Raw genomic sequence first — 16,835 nt, forward strand, 5'->3', positions numbered from 1 at the left:
CGGCTGGGCGCAGAGAGAGAGAGCGAGAGGGGCGGGTGGGCAGAGACCCTAGATCCCCGCCGACTTTTCTCTCTCGCCGGTTAAGGTGGCAGGGGGCGCAGTTTGGCGCCCCTGAGGGCTAGTGCGCCCTAGGCGAGCATGTAGCTTACCTAGCGGGCGAGCCGGCCCTGCTTCCCCCCAAATAACTACCACAGGCTGCCTCTAGCATTGCCAACAGGCCCAGGTAAAATATCCTGTCCCTTAATTAAAGACTTATGTGTGGAAATGGGCACCTGATGCTTTTCATGGCATGGAGGTAAAGAACATCACCTGGTAAGTTATATTCCATTGAACCTCTGTTAAAGGGGCAGGACACTTAGGTGTCTCTGAATATATCTACAAGACCCAATAGTGGTCTTGATCTGCTAAGACTGGCATACGACTTTCTAACTTGCAAATATGCAAATTAGTGAAAGATATCAGAATCCCAATCTGTGCAGTACTGTCATAATATAATGCAATTCTTGATTTATTTCTTAATTAACACATATATGCGTTCCCATGGTGGCTTATCAAAATTTTAAAATGAAAAAAACACCACATTTTAAAAAAAGGTTTTATTTTATTTTTAAACAGTAAAAAGAACAAAATACAGTGAGAATAGTTATCAACAGTAGAATTAGATAAGGTAACAATAAATGTAGAAACGCTGTTCAGATAAGTTTACATGTAATGAAAAACTTCATAGTACTTTTGAGGAACCTTGAACTTAGCAGAGTCAACGTTAAATATAAATTCTAGAAAAGGAAACCATTTCAATAGAAGATTTGATTCCCTGTTAGACATGTTAGCACTAGCAACAACATCAGATATTTTATCCATTGCGTAATATTCCCATAACTTTATACGCCAAGAAGATAATAACAATTTATTTGGAGACTTCCAACTACCAGCAATACTTTTGCAGCCATCAATAAAACTGATATAAGTTCTTGTCTAAGTTTAGGAACATGCGTGTCATTCCAATAATCTAAGAGAATAAGTTCGGGCTGCATAGGAAGCAAATAACCAGGGATGTCTTTTATCGACAAAATTATTTTGGACCAGAATTGTTGAACATAAATACACGACCACCAACAGTGAAAAAATATACCTCGTTTGCCACATGACCTCCAACATAGAGGGGAGTTCAGATTGGATATTTTATGAAACTTGGTAGGTGTAAGGTACCATTTCTGAGGGACTGGTTCTGTTGACAGGTGGAAAAACCCCAGTTTTGTACCTAAGGAAAAATGAGTCAGTCGGCACTCCTTTGAATTTGGTGTTCTCCTGAATTCAGGTGGCTGAGCTGCAGAGACGCTTTGTTCTTAAGAGCACCTAGGCAATTGCCTGCCTGAGCTTCGGGTTAACTAACACCAGGATGACAGCCTGAACAGGGGCATACATCATCAGCGCATCATAACACACATGCAGAATGACAGAGCAGGTTTGGGAAATTTTAATTATAAGTATGGTGTGTAAGAAGCAGGTATGTTTGTTTTCTAACAGATTTTTCTCTCTAATAGTATTATTTGTGATTGTAGAATGGAAGTTGTTAAATTGGTTCTCTTTCCACGTTGAGTATGCTAAGCGTGAGCGTCCAGGAGCAAACCAAGATTGATTAGTGAAGATTGCCATTGGCAAAGTAAATGGGGCTAGATTGCTTTTCCATTCATCCCAGGTTGACATTAAGTTGGAAAGATGTTATGGAAGATTGATGGCATTCGCTTCTATAGGGTTTCCCACATTAGGGATTGGAAAGCAGTTGAGTTCATTCTTCTATGACTTTCCAATCTGTTTGAAATGAAGAACTATAGAATTTTAGTAGGCCTAGTAAAGTTGTAGCATTATGGTAGAGTAATAAGTCTGGGAGAGCTAGGACACCTGCTCTTTGTGATCTTCTTAGCATATCAAAGGAAACTATGTAGTTTCAAGTTCCAAATAAACTTTGTAGTTAAAGATTGCCATGAATTGAATGAGGATTTAGGTATTTCCATAGGAATGGTCCTAAATAGATAAAGAAATTTAGGTAAAATAAAGGTTTTAAAGATTTGAATTCTTTCCATCCAAGATGAAAGATTCGTAGCTTTGTTGTTTTGAAGATCTGTAAAAAGTTTAGTTAGGGGTAAGAAGTTGACTTTGAAGAGATCTTTCAGATTTAACGATATTTGAATTCCAAGATACTGCCATGATTTTGACACCCATGTGTATTCAAAGTGATTTTTAATATATTGTTGCTGTGAGTTGTTCAGAATGATAGGGTAAAGCAAGGTTTTAGAGTGGTTGATCTTGAGGCCTGCTATTAAACCGAAAGAGTCCAGCAGCTGTGCAATGTGTTGTAGTGAGAGTTCCGGTTGTGAGACGTAGATTACCATATCATCGGCAAATAAACTCAATTTGGTTTGATCTTTGCCTAGGGGGATTCCATAGATATGAGGATGTGCCCGTATTGCCTGAGCAAGCGGTTCAAAAGCAAGGGCAAATAAAAGGGGGATAGCGGGCATCCTTGTCTAGTTCCTTGGGATAATGTAAAATATGATGATGTGGAGCCATTGATGCCTAATAGTGCTGTTGGAAAGCGACAGAGAGTACGAACTATTGTCAAAAAGTTAGGGCCAAATCAGAAGTTGCCAAGAACTGTTTCTAAATACATGGGTTCTACTGTGTCAAACGCTTTCTCAACATCTATCGAAAGAATCAACGAGGAGGCAAGTTTGTTTGTGTGACAATATTGTATGAGATCCAGAGTCTTCCTTGTATTGTCTGCAATATCCCTATTGGGGATAAATCCCGTTTGATCGGTGTGTACCAGAGATCCTATGGATTTGTTAAGTCTCGTTGCCAACGTCGCTGTGAAGATCTTGTAGTCAGTGTTTAATAACGAGATAGGACGATAGGAACCCGGATTAGTCAGATCCCGATCTTTCTTAGGAATGACTATTATTTTTGCCTGATTCCAAGTAGGAGGCATAGATTCTCCATTCATGATGAAGTTGCATGTGGAAGCGAGGTGAGGAGCTAGCAATGAGTTGAACTTCTTGTAGAATTCGGCTGTATAGCCGTCACTTCCGGGAAATTTGTTATTTTGGAGGCGCTTAATGGTGTCCATGATTTCTTGAGGCATGATGGGACTATCTAGTAGATCCTTGTTCTGTGGCGTTAGATGTTTTTGTAGTGGATGTTTTGAAAGAAAAGACTGAATGCTTTCCAGTGTTGGATTTTCAGACTTGTATAAGTCTTGATAGAATCGGTGAAAAGTTGCAAGAATGTCTTTGGTTGAATAGTGAAGAATGCCTTGTTTATCTCGAATCGAGGAGATAAGGTTGTCAGCTCTTTTGTTCCTTAGCTTCCAAGCCAAGAGTTTAGTGGTGAGAGTGCCTTTGTGCCAATGTTGTTGTTTGAGGTAAAGTATATTCTTTTGTACTTGAGAGATTTCAAGCGATTCTAGTTTTTTCCTTTCGAGTAATAGTTTCCGGTACATTTTCTTATGACCATATTTTTGATGTCCAAGTATATTTTATCCAACAAGTCTGACTTGATTTGTATTCTTCTTCTTTTTTGCAGGTTGAGGCATGGGCTATCAATTGACCACGCAAGACCACCTTGAAAGCGTCCCACACAAGATGCTGGGGTACTAGTTGTTGATTTTGAAGTATTCTTTATATTTTCTGCAACTTCTTCAGTGATTGATGCCATTAATAAAATATTATTCTTAAGCCTCCAAGTTGTTTTTTGTTTGGTATTATCCATGTCTTGCATGCTGCAGTCAACCCATGAGTGGTCTGACCATATGCGGGTTCCGATGTCTGACGACATAAAAGAGTTGCAGATTGTGTCTGAGACAAGAATATAGTCGATACGCGAATGTGTGTGGTATTTAGGAGAGAAATAAGTGTATCCTCTTTCAGTAGGGTGTCTAACTCTTCATAAGTCGCAGACATTGTAGCTTTCGAGAAGAGATTGAAAATAAGTAGAGGAACTAGTTTTCGATTTTAGTAATGACGAGTGTTTCAATCCATGGTGTGATCTGTCCAACTCAGGATCTGATATATAGTTAAGATCACCTCACACTACATGAGGACCCATGCTGAAAGAGTCTAAAATATGAAAAGTATCTTTGATTAATGCCAATTGCCCAATATTGGGAGCATATAGAGAGGACAATGTTATGGCCTTGTTGTTAAGTGTGCATTCCAGCATAAGAAATCTACCATGGGAGTCTCTCTTAATTTTCTGTAGAGTGAATCTATTTTTCTTACTGATGAGGATTGTGACGCCTCTTGATTTTGATGTCCCTGGGGCTAAAAATTGTGAAGAGAAGTATTGGGTATTAAAAACTTTTTGTTGTTTGCTGTTAAGATGTGTCTCCTGAAGAACAACAACATCCGGTTTTTGTCGAATCAAGGCTGTGTGTACTCTCTTTTAATAACGTTATTTAGGCCATGGCAATTAAGTGAAATACAATTGATATCTGGATGAATAGTCATTTTGATATCAAAATAGGTGGCAAGATTTGGCAGGCAATACACAGTAGAAACTCATTAGGTAAAAATCTATATAAAACGTTAATCAAGGAAAAATTCATGGTAGTAGGCTGTGTTGATGAATAAAAGATATATGGGTTATATGATCCTAAGTATTTTATAAGTAAGAAAGTCAACCACTGTAAGGCGAAGAGGGAGTTTGCAGTGAGTCTGGTGAGAAGAATATGTAGTGCTAAGTCACGTTTAAATTTTCTAATTAATGGCTTCACTCTTAAGATATAAGACATTAAAAACAACAATAACACAGTAACTAACAACCAACTATAACGAAAACAGTGCAGAACATTCAAAGATGTCCTGCATTCCCTTTCAGTCAGGGACTTAACAAATAAATTTATAACAATTTTACAAATTTAACCTGAAGAGGAGCTAGAACCTATATAGGCTCCCCATCCCCCTCTATGAAGTCACCTGAGGGTGCTTTATAATGAAAAACATTATTTAGCCCAACAATTAAACAGATTTAAATTCAAAGATGCTTTCATTCTTTATAACTGGGAAGTAGAAATCTACTGTGAACCTTGTGGGTAGAGGAGAACAAAGTACATATTAACTTCAGTGTAAATGTAAGTTAATCCCCTCCCCCTCACAGTACTATAGTTCTTACTAATAGACATGGAGAAGACTGGAAGTTGTTGTATACTTTCATGGTACTCATAGGAAAAATGGTAGTTTAGGTGTTCTTTTTGGACGTTGTTTTCCTCCAGCAGTGCAGTGAATACTCCTTCTTCCCTTTGTCATCATCTTTAGGAGCTTCTTGGGGCAGAGGTAAGTTCAGTTCTGTGAGCAGTTGCAATCCGGCTTCAAAATCATTAATGAGGTGGGGAGAGTCTTGATGAATGACCAGCAGCTTACAGTATGCAGACCATCTATATTTGATGTTTGCAGACGTTAAGGTTGATGTTATGGGCTTTAGATGCTTTCTCTTTAATAAGGTTTCTGAAGAGAGGTCTTGGAGCACAGAAATCTTTGAGCCATTAAACAGGAGGGAGCCTTTGGTGCGTGCCGCTGTAATAATTGCTGTTCTCGTGCGAGTGTCTGGGAATTTGGCAATTATGTCTCTCGGCAAGGCTTTTTGGTGTGCTTGCAGTTGGCCCGCTCTATAGGCCCAATCAATAAGCGGTGCGACACCGTCTTCAAGGTCTAACGTGGTAGTCAGCCAGGACGCTAAGAAGGACCGTAAATCTGTCTGCCCTTCTGCTTTTTCGGGCAGGCCACAAAACTTCAAATGGTTGGCCTGAAGTTGATTTTCAAGGGCCATTAATCTGTCAGATGTCCATTCTTCCTGCTTGTAAAAGTATCGGGCGTCTAAGGCGGAGTCGGCTGTTTGGTTACCTTAGAAAACGCTGATTTGAGGTTGGTAAGTTGAGCCGTGACTGGTTTAATCAGTTCGACAAAGATTGACGTCATGTTTTTTTCGAAAGTTTGGAGGGACGAGATAAATTCAGATCGCGATACAGCAAGGCCTTCTTCGCGTGTCAGGGTTTTATGCCGCCATTTTATCTGTAGTTGGCGAGTGCACGCTCGGTGAAGGACGTCAGGGAGTAAAAAACAGTGGGATCGGCTGCTGCAATGCCTTCTGATTTTTATTCTTCCCATACCATATGGAGATATTTTCAGTGGGTGAAGAAGGGCTATTATTGATGATTTAGAGAGGGTTGGTGTGGAACCAAGAGCTCTCAGGCGTCCATCTTTGCCAGGTCCGACACCCCCCCCCCCCAAAAAAAACCCCACACATTTAAAACATGAAAATTAAAAACTATAGCTAGAAATGAAAGTTGTCACCAAATGGTTTGCACATATAAGAGGGAAAGCGTGTACATCTTCCTTCACAGCTAATAAAGTCTCTTAAACAAATCATGGAAGTTATTTAGAAAGAGCACAACATGGATTGTTACTTCTGGGAATCTGAAGGGCTGGATTCGAGTATTTGCATCTGTACAACTCTGGCTCCAACGGCAGCTCTGCAATATGGAAATCTGCACTCAGATCTAGACAAAATAAAGATAACGCTTTGCACCCATGACCTTGCCCTATACACTAAATCCAGGTTTCTCTAATGTACCAAGACACACAGGAAAACAATCTTTGAATAAAGCCTTTTGATATTGCTTTTAAAGGGAAAATACGAAGATAATGTCAGTGGATGGCCCAGCTCTGTATGCATACAGCAACCTTTTGGTCCAGACATTCAGGATCTCTGAGAAATTATTTTAATAGGCTCCTTGAATAACAGTGTGAAAATACAGGGTTTTTAATGCCATATGTATCATGACAGAAAGCAAATACATAATAAAGGAGAAATGTTTTATCCAGCAAGCAGGAACAATACAATATGGAAGCTATTTGTTTCTCAGTGAGAATTAATTAGCTGTCTAGTGTTATTAAATGCCCTTGCTGGCCTAGTAGGCAATGAAACCATAAACTATAAAAGTAAACCAGATTAATCATTACACTGCAAATAAAAAAATTCATAATTAATACTGTGCAATCATATTAAATATATTCTAGACTGATGCCTAATATGAAATCAGGCATTATGTATAATAGGAAGTAACAGGACCAAAACTGGAAACATGTATCACAATAGTTGTCAGAAAAATGTACTGTTTCAACACCAAATTGCACTTTCCAGTTCACCCAGCGGTTCGAAAGCAAGACGCAAGTAGATGAATGGGTACCTGCCCTTAGGTAGCAGGGGGCACCCTCCTCCTCGTGGGGTGCGTGGCAGCAGCAGCAGTATCGGCGATGGCGGCGGAGCGATGACGGAGTGACTGAAGGGTGTTCCTGAACACGATGGCCCCGATGGGAGGCGGAGCCTTGAGGTGCGGCGGCGTGTCGGCACGGCACAGAGGAGCCGAAACAGACGTTGGCCGAGCAGTAGCTGGCGAGCCGTGCACCGAGCAATGGACCTGCCAGAAGCCGCAGGAAGACCTGCCCCAGGAAACCGGAGGTGGAGCGCCTGCCAAGAGCCGACCACGCTGAAAAAACCATCAAGCCCTGCTGCCTGGGTGCGGATAGGCAGCCATCCCCCTTGATAAAATGTGGCCCTAGATTAGGATTAAAATTGAATTGTAAACCGCTCAGAGACCCTTCGAGGTTGGAGCGGTCTAGAAATCGAATGCATAAATAAATAAATAAAATAAATAAAATATGCTTCTGCCAGTGATGATTAGAAAAAACATGGAGGTTTTTCTATGTAAACCCCAACTTCAGTGTGAGCATGAAGAGTCAAAACCACTATGGGAGTCAAAACCACTAACACAAGAGATTTTGGTCAGTGGAGCATGACTTCCTCCCCATCCCTCTCCTAGGTTGTGTTCAGACTAGCAGTTTGGCCCGATATAGGCACATTTTACAAACAGATTAAACGGGCAGGATCACACATCCACATCTGTTAGGCATTCTCTGGGCGTACTCACTCCGTCAGAGGACGACTTGGAGCCGGGTGTTTTTGTTTTCCCGCACATTCACTGCGCATGGCCGGCTGTCTGAACACGGGAGAGCGTGCGCAGAACAGATTTGGCAGTGTGGACCTGCAGATCTGTTCTGCCGCTACGGAGGTTTAAAAAAAAAAAACTTGCCTATGTGCGCATGCATGTGCATGCGCACTACGCACAGACATGGTGCTTGGATTTTTATTTTTTTTGCAGTTCGCTCTGTGGCTGAGGCACCACAATACTGTGGAGGCTTTACCACAGGATGTCTCTGTGGGTAACTCTCAGCAGAGTGTGCTGTGTGGCTGATACATCCCACTACACTTTAACCCAGTTCCATTAGAGGCGGCACCATATTGCACCAAGCTGCCAGAGTGATCACAGCCCTAGTGAAATGCAAAATGCTCACAGGAAGAGAAGGGGAGGGGGTCAGAGGACTGCAGTTGGAAGCAGCTATCAGCAAAAAACTGCCCATCCCCTTCCATTTGTGGGAAAGTTCCAGTGGATCCAAACCTATAACGTGAAACATGTCCAGACAAAATATACATGTGTGTGTGCATGCGCACGTGGATGTCCTGATACCATTCTTTAACCAAAGCGATCCTTCCAGACTGGTTAAATAAAACAACAGGTCCCCTGTTTGCAACTGAAAATAACACAATACACTTGAGTATTGTTCAGTAAAAATATTGCTGCATTTTGAATACCACAACAAACCACCATGGTGTGTGTGTGTGTGTGTGTGTGTGTGTGTGTGTATAAATAATCCCCCTCATGGATCACTCCCTTGTCGTGGCGAGGGAGCTTGCGTAGTTCAATGAAGCTGTGGGCTATGCCGTGAAGGGCCACCCAAGACGGACAGGCCACAGCAGAGAACTTAGACCAAGAGTGATCCCCCTGGAGAAGGAAATGGCAACCCACTCCAGTACTTTTGCCAAGAAAACCCCATGGACAGTATCAAAAGGCTAAAAGATATGACACCGGAAGATGAGCCCCTCAGGTCGGAAGGTGTCCAATATGCTACTGAGGAAGAGCAGAGGACAAGTACAAGTAACCCCAGAAAGAGTGAAGCGGCTGGGCCAAAGCCGAAAGGACCCTCAGTTGTGGATGTGTCTGATGGTGAAAGGAAAGTCCAATGCTGCAAAGAACAATACTACATAGGAACCTGGAATGTAAGATCTATGAATCAAGGTAAGCTTGACGTGGTCAAAAATGAGATGGCAAGACTGAACATCGATATCCTAGGAATCAGTGAACTAAAGTGGACAGGAATGGGCGAATTTAACTCAGAAGACCATTATATCTACTACTGTGGCCAGGAATCTCGTAGAAAAAATGGTGTGGCCTTTATAGTCAACAAGAGAGTGCAAAAGGCAGTACTGGGATACAATCTCAAAAATGACAGAATGATTTCTGTCCGATTCCAAGGCAAACCATTCAACATCACAGTAATCCAAGTCTATGCCCCAACCACTGATGCAGAAGAGGCTGAAGTGGACCGGTTCTATGAAGACCTACAACACCTCCTAGAACTAACACCAAAAAATGATGTCCTCATCATCATAGGGGACTGGAATGCTAAAGTAGGAAGTCAAAAGGTAACTGGAATAACAGACAAGTTTGGCCTTGGAAAGCAAAATGAAGCAGGGCAAAGGTTAACAGAGTTTTGTCAAGAGAACACACTGGTCATAGCGAACACCCTTTTCCAACAACCTAAGAGGCGACTCTACACATGGACATCACCAGATGGGCAACACCGAAATCAGATTGACTATATAATTTGCAGTCAAAGATGGAGAAGCTCTATCCAGTCAGTAAAAACAAGACCTGGAGCTGACTGTGGTTCAGATCATGAGCTACTCATTGCAAAATTCAGACTTAAACTGAAGAAAATCGGGAAAACCATGAGGCCATTCAGGTTTGACCTAGATCACATCCCTGATGAATATACAGTAGAGGTGAAGAATAGATTCAAGGGTCTGGATTTGATAGATAGAGTGCCTGAAGAACTATGGACAGAGGTTCGTGACATCGTACAGGAGGCAGCAATCACCACCATACCAAAGAAAAAGAAATGCAAGAAAGCAAAATGGCTTTCTGATGAGGCTTTACAAATAGCAGAGGAAAGAAGGAAAGCGAAAGGCAAAGGCGAAAAGGAAAGATTTACCCAACTGAACGCAGATTTCCAGAGAACAGCAAGGAGAGATAAGGAGGCCTTCCTGAATGAACAGTGCAAAGTAATAGAAGAAAACAATAGAATGGGAAGGACTAGAGATCTCTTCAAGAAAATTGGAGAAATCAAGGGAGCGTTCCATGCAAAGCTGGCCATGATAAAGGACAAAAACGGTAGGGACCTAACAGAAGCAGAAGAGATTAGGAAAAGATGGCAAGAATACACAGAAGAACTATACAAGAAAGACCTCAATGTCCTTGACAAACACGACGGTATAATCACTGACCTTGAGCCAGACATCCTGGAATGTGAAGTTAAATGGGCCTTAGAAAGCATTGCTAACAACAAAGCTAGTGGAGGTGATGGTATTCCAGCTGAGCTATTCAAAGTCTTAGAAGATGATGCTGTTAAAGTGCTGCACTCCATTTGCCAGCAAATTTGGAAAACGCAACAGTGGCCACAGGATTGGAAAAGATCAGTATACATTCCAATCCCAAAGAAGGGCAACGCCAAGGAATGTTCAAACTATCGCACAATTGCACTCATATCACACGCTAGCAAGGTCATGCTCAAGATCCTACAAGCTAGGCTTCAACAGTACGTGGATAGAGAACTACCAGAAGTACAAGCTGGGTTTCGAAGAGGTAGAGGAACTAGAGATCAAATTGCCAACATTCGCTGGATTATGGAGAAAGCAAGAGAGTACCAGAAAAATATCTACTTCTGCTTCATTGACTATGCTAAAGCTTTTGACTGTGTGGATCACAACAAACTATTTGAGAAACCTGTATAAGGGTCAAGAAGCAACAGTTAGAACTGGATATGGAACAACTGATTGGTTTCGCATAGGAAAAGGAGTACGACAAGGATGTATATTGTCACCTTGCTTATTTAATATATATGCAGAGTACATCATGCGAAATGCTGGCCTGGATGAATCACAAGTGGGAATTAAGATTGCTGGGGAAAAGATCAACAACCTCAGATATGCAGACGATACCACTGTAATGGCAGAAAGTGAAGAGGACCTAAAGAGCCTCTTGCTCAGAGTAAAAGAGGAGAGCGCAAAAGTGGGCTTGAAGCTCAACATCAAAAAAACTAAGATCATGGCATCCGGCCCCATCACTCCTTGGCCAATAGAAGGGGAAGTTGTGGAAGTAGTGACAGACTTCACGTTCCTGGGATCCCAGATCACCGCAGACTGTGACTGCAGCCATGAAATTAAAAGACTGAAGCTCAAATACTTTGGCCACCAAATGAGAAGGGAGCACTCACTGGAGAAGACCCTGATGCTGGGAAAGATTGAAGGTCAAAGAAGACGGGGACGGCAAAGGATGAGATGGTTAGACAGTGTCATAGATGCAACGAACATGAAATTGAGCACACTTCAGAGGACAGCGGAAGACAGGAGGGCCTGGCGGGATCTGGTCCATGGGGTCGCGCAGAGTCGGACTCGACTGTGCGACTGAACAACAACAACATATCCATAATTCTGAAAAAAGAGTCCCTGTGAGCACAGAAACTTCTACTGCTGCTAGCAAAGGCATGAGCAAGGCTTACGATCCCTGCCCCCAAAGAAGAACCCTCTGTTTTGTTTGAAGTGTGATTTGGAAAGTTGTTCAGGCATGTCTCCTACCTTCACACCCCACTGATCCGTCCCTTTGTCAAATTTCCTAGTGCTCTAAGTTTAGCATAGCATAAGGAAAATATGTCAAGTTAGGACTAGCAACCCAAACAGTCTACCCACCTCTCTTGAGGGACCCTGGTACAATGGAAACCAGATGTGCCATCTGAACTCAGTCTCTCTTGTTCAGCCAGCATGCAGAATTTCTCTTATGCTGTGCATAGCCCGGCCTTTCTCCCTACACAGCAGGATGGCAGTAAATACATTTTTACACAACACCATGTGTGCATGTTGATATACAGATATAGTATCCATAAGGGGAGATATGAGTATATGGAATCAGACAGCCACTGCATGTTAGAAAGCAATACATGTGTGAAACCAAGTTTACTTGATGTCAGGCACAGTGATAGCAATACTTCCCTTATTCCTTATTAGCCAACTATAACTAAATCCTGCAGCTAGAAAGCAAGACCAAAGCTCCAAATCCAAGACAGAGACAGCTTACAATTGTAAACCCTATTGCGCTTGGTATGTTCACCAGTATCGAAAGAACTCATAGGTTATGCCTTAAGCAAAACAAAGCAACATCCCTCATATTCCGCCCTGAGCCTGCCCAAGCAGGGAGGGTGGAATATAAATCAAAAGTATTAAAAAATATATATATGAGTTGGATTAAGGACTGGATTAATTTAGAGAATAATAGACTACTTAAACTTGAAGGCCACGACTTGATGTCAGGTTGGCATAACTATAGTACCAAAACAAGATGCCAACAAGTAATTGGGAACAGTGGGAAATAAAACCAAGATGGGTGAAAGATAAGAAAATAGGCTTTTATAGTAAATACACAGGCTTAGACGACATATGGATTAACGAAAGAGTTATTGGTAAAACTTATAATTTCTTATTGGAGTATAAAATGCAAGGTGAATCGGTGAAGCCCACAATGATATCTTGGGCGCGTGATACAGGATGAAATATAGAATTAGAAGAGTGGTTTAAAGTTTGGACGAGAAATATTAAATATATTAAAGCAAGTAATTTTAAGGGAAATGTACTGAAAATGTTCTACAGGTGCCATATCACGCCAGATAGACTTAATAAAATTAACAAAAACCTATCGAAAAACTGTTGGAAGTGTAAGGCTAATATAGGCACTTTTTTACCATACATGGTGGATATGTAAAAAAACTAAAAAATATTGGGAAACTACTAAAGTTTCCCAATTGAAGGAATTTTGGGAATAGAAGTGCAAAGCAAACCAGAAATATTTTTGTTAAGTATATTGCCAGACTCATATAATAGAACAGAAATGTATTTAATCATGCATTTATTGATTGCAGCAAGATTACTGTTTGCAAAATAATGGAAAGATGAAAATATACCAACAAAAGAGGAATATATAAGGAAAATCTTAGAGGGTGCAGAAATGGAAAAATTGGTATTTGCCATTCAAAATAAAAATGAAAAGGAGTTTGAGAAATACTGGAAACAATTGTATGAATGGTTATAAAAATTTAAAGGGGTTGAATAATACGGTATAACTTGATGTAGTGAAAAAAAGGAAGATTCTCTGTAAAATTTATGTTGTAACAGAAGTATGGTGTGTTTTTGTTTATAAAGCAAATAAAAATGGAAAAAATTGAAATAAATAAATAAATAAATAATCCTCATTTCAATACCATCAAACAGTATTTGATGACTATGTATATATGCCAACCTAGCAGTTTGAAAGCAAGAAATTGCAAGTAGATAAATAGGTACCACTTCGGTGGGAAGGTAACAGCATTCCGTGCGCTTCAGTGTCTAGTCATGTCAGTCACATGACCATGGAAACATTTTCGGACAGCACTGGCTCTTCAGCTTGGAAACGGAGATGAGCACCACCCCCTAGAGTCGGATTTGACTGGCTTTTGAGCAAGGGAAACCTACATATAATTCAGGCAGGACTGCTGTATTCTGTACAGAGGCTGCAATCACACACACTAAATAATCCACTTTCAATGCACTTTCCAACTGGGTTTTACTGTGTGAACTGGCAAAATCTAATTGGAAATGGGATTGAAAGTGGATTGAAAGTGGATTATCTAGTGTGTGTGATCGCAGGCAGAGTTACAAAGTTTGATCATGTTCTACCAGAAATTACATTTTGAATATCTGCATTTTTTGCAAGAAAAATAGAAAACCCCAAGAAAATCATATCTGCCCTACCCGCAGTGTTGTAATTGTGGAGGGGTCTCGGAGCCGTCCATCTTCGTCTTTGAGATTATAGCCCTCTGGTCGTTTATCTCTTTCACTAACTTTCCATAGTTTTACAGTTTTATCTGGAAGAGAAAGGAAAAGGCTTCTGAGACAGATGTATTGTTATTGGAGCAAGGAGGTTTCTGTTACTAGTCTCCCCAAAATTCCCTCCCATAGACAGAGCTCAGTAGTGATACATGAATTGAACTGCTGGCTAAACTCATTCAGATACTCAGAAGTCTCACTGCAGACTTGAGTCCTGATGCATTGAGGTTAATTATTATATTTCAAACTCTTCAGAAATGTTGGAAGTCTTTAACATAAGAACTTTATTTTTCTTATACAATACAATGCCACTTCTTTCTTCTCCCCTTTGCCCCTTACAAATCTGTTTTCCACTATTAAAATAAAAAGAACATGGAGGAATTGTCTTTCTATATTTTAGACATATCCAGTTATATACTATAATGGCTTTTTAGGTTTATTTAGCAGTAATGGAATTTTTTCAATATGTTTACATCCTAAACGAGTAAGGATGACCAGTGTATAAATCTCTTGATCACATTTTCAGATATGAGGCATCTAAACTTATTTCAATACAGTCACAAAAACAGTTGTATTGTAAAAGTATGTAAAAGTAAAAATAATTTATCTCAATATCCTGCAGAGCCACACGCCAATGATGCTTGTCGTTTGGCAAAAAAGTAAAATTAACATGCATGATTTTTCAGTCTACCTAGCATATTGCCAAATATTTTAAGCAGTTTTTAAATGGTGAACCACCAAACTGTCCACAAAAATCCATTCATTGTGATCTGGACTCTAAAACTGAGAAACCCACATATTGTATATGTCAAGCTCAATGAATTTTACTCTGGTCCAGAATAAAGAAGTTGTTAAGACAAGAAAACCAGCATACACAATAAGAGACATTCAGAGTTACCTGAGATCTAACTGCTTTAGCTAAACTTTGATTGCAACAGATTACATTGCAAGAGCAAGGGGTGAGAAAGGATGACCCAGAAAGAAGACCAATCATGTCCATAATTTACTCAAAAGTCAGTTTCAACCCCCTCCTCACAGCGACAAGAATAAAAGCTGACGTTTTATCATTGACAGTGAATCCACTCTAAATTCCACAATTGCCAGCTTGCCTGGCAGGTGGATATTTCCATTGGCTTCATCATTTTGCTGTCATCCCATTTATCGCATGCCATGAAGTCCTTTAGGTAAAAGAGCCTCAGGAACATGTGGCTTTTATTCTGAATAATGGTGTTTTCTTTTCCCCCTCCTGGAGGGTATTCTATCAGCAGTTTGTCATTGCTCTCACCAACCATTAAAGACAATCTTATTCATCTTCATTTCCCCCCCCCCATACACGTGGATTCCAGTCAACTGTTGTTAATCTTGTTTGCATTTGCTCCTTTTGATGTAAGGGTCTTTCTGCATATTATACTGTTTTGGGGAATAACATATGAACATTTGGGGAGATGCAGTATGGAGGGATGGAAATCTGTATCATTTTATGGGGGTTTTCTATCATATGAGAACACCATCCTGAATAAAAAGAAAATATTCCTGTTAATCAAAAAACTATTTAAAATCGCAATTAACAGAACATTAGACTACATAATTAATCTTCATTGCATTTCAATGAGTCTTCCCCCTAAATGAGTTTAATAAGTCTCAGAATTTTATTACAATGATCAATAGAGTAAATTCTGTAACACAAAGTAAGTTGACTATGAATGATAATTAGACCTCTCCTTTTCCCCCTGTAGTAATTAAGTCACATCCATCTTAAGGCCTCATTCATCCTAGTAACATCACTGGATACTCCTGATATTTATCTGAACATAACATAAAGCATACGCTTAGCACAGCAGAAAACAGAAACAAATTAGGATAATGTCTGTCCTCCACCCACCACCTATAAAAGAGAAGTCTTATTCCTACCATCATCTTTCTATCGAGTTCAACATGTTTTTAAAACCAGATTAGCAAACTGCATTATATACTTTTAACCTGATATAACAGTAGCAGTATATTAGAATCCAAAACGAATTTGGACTGAATATGTGACTTTCATACATTTGAACCATCAAAGATATGCCTCTTCAATTGTGCTACCACAACAGGTTGGCTTTCTACTAAGAAAAGAATGTGAGCAATTCAGTTTATGGCTTTTTCCTTCCCATGCTTAGGATCTTGGTTGATCAGCATTTGTTAGAACTGGAAGGAATTTTTTCCAAGCTAGTAGCCCAGAAAGGGCCATGGATCACCTGTCAGTAAGAGGAGACAGTACTGAACTAGATGAATCGATTGTCTGACTCTATATAAAGCAGCTTTATCTGTTCATATATCAGAGAGACGAGCCTATTTGCATATTTCTCTCTCCATAATGGGGCATGCAAATTTGAGATGGTTCTTAAGTTTCTTTATTACAGGTACCTTTGCTTTTGGTCTACACTGTTTTCTGACATGATCACTGTCAGCTAGCTGCCATGTTTTGCTTGTTCCCTTCTCTGATCCTGGCTTGCTCACTGCTCTGCCGCTTGCCGTAAACAGCGATAGAGAGACTGTGAGAACCAGTGCTGCCAGATGGCGTTATCTGTCTGGCCTTGTGAAGGGGGGAGGGCTTGCGTTCCACCGCTGGTGTGAATCTTTTGGCTCTCATGAGGCACTGAGACTCTTCTGCTTATCACATATCCTCCCGCCAGGAGAATTCCCGCCCGTGCGCTCAAGTTTCATTTGCTTAGCCATTTGCCTCATCCTGCTATATGTAGGGATGTTTC

General features: G+C 40.5%; 1 protein-coding gene across 1 annotated transcript in view; it reads right to left on the reverse strand.

The window, feature by feature from the left end:
* PPP2R2B (protein phosphatase 2 regulatory subunit B, beta) overlaps window positions 1-16,835 on the reverse strand; it is a 154,855-nt gene that overhangs the window by 109,143 nt on the left and 28,877 nt on the right. Inside the window, exon 4 of the mRNA XM_015413609.1 lies at window positions 14,011-14,123. Coding sequence (XP_015269095.1) covers window positions 14,011-14,123 — 113 coding nt within the window. The remainder of the gene's footprint in view (window positions 1-14,010; window positions 14,124-16,835) is intronic.

This window comes from Gekko japonicus, unplaced genomic scaffold (genome assembly GCF_001447785.1).
Source record: "Gekko japonicus isolate JY-2015 unplaced genomic scaffold, Gekko_japonicus_V1.1 scaffold373, whole genome shotgun sequence".
NCBI lineage: Eukaryota > Metazoa > Chordata > Lepidosauria > Squamata > Gekkonidae > Gekko > Gekko japonicus.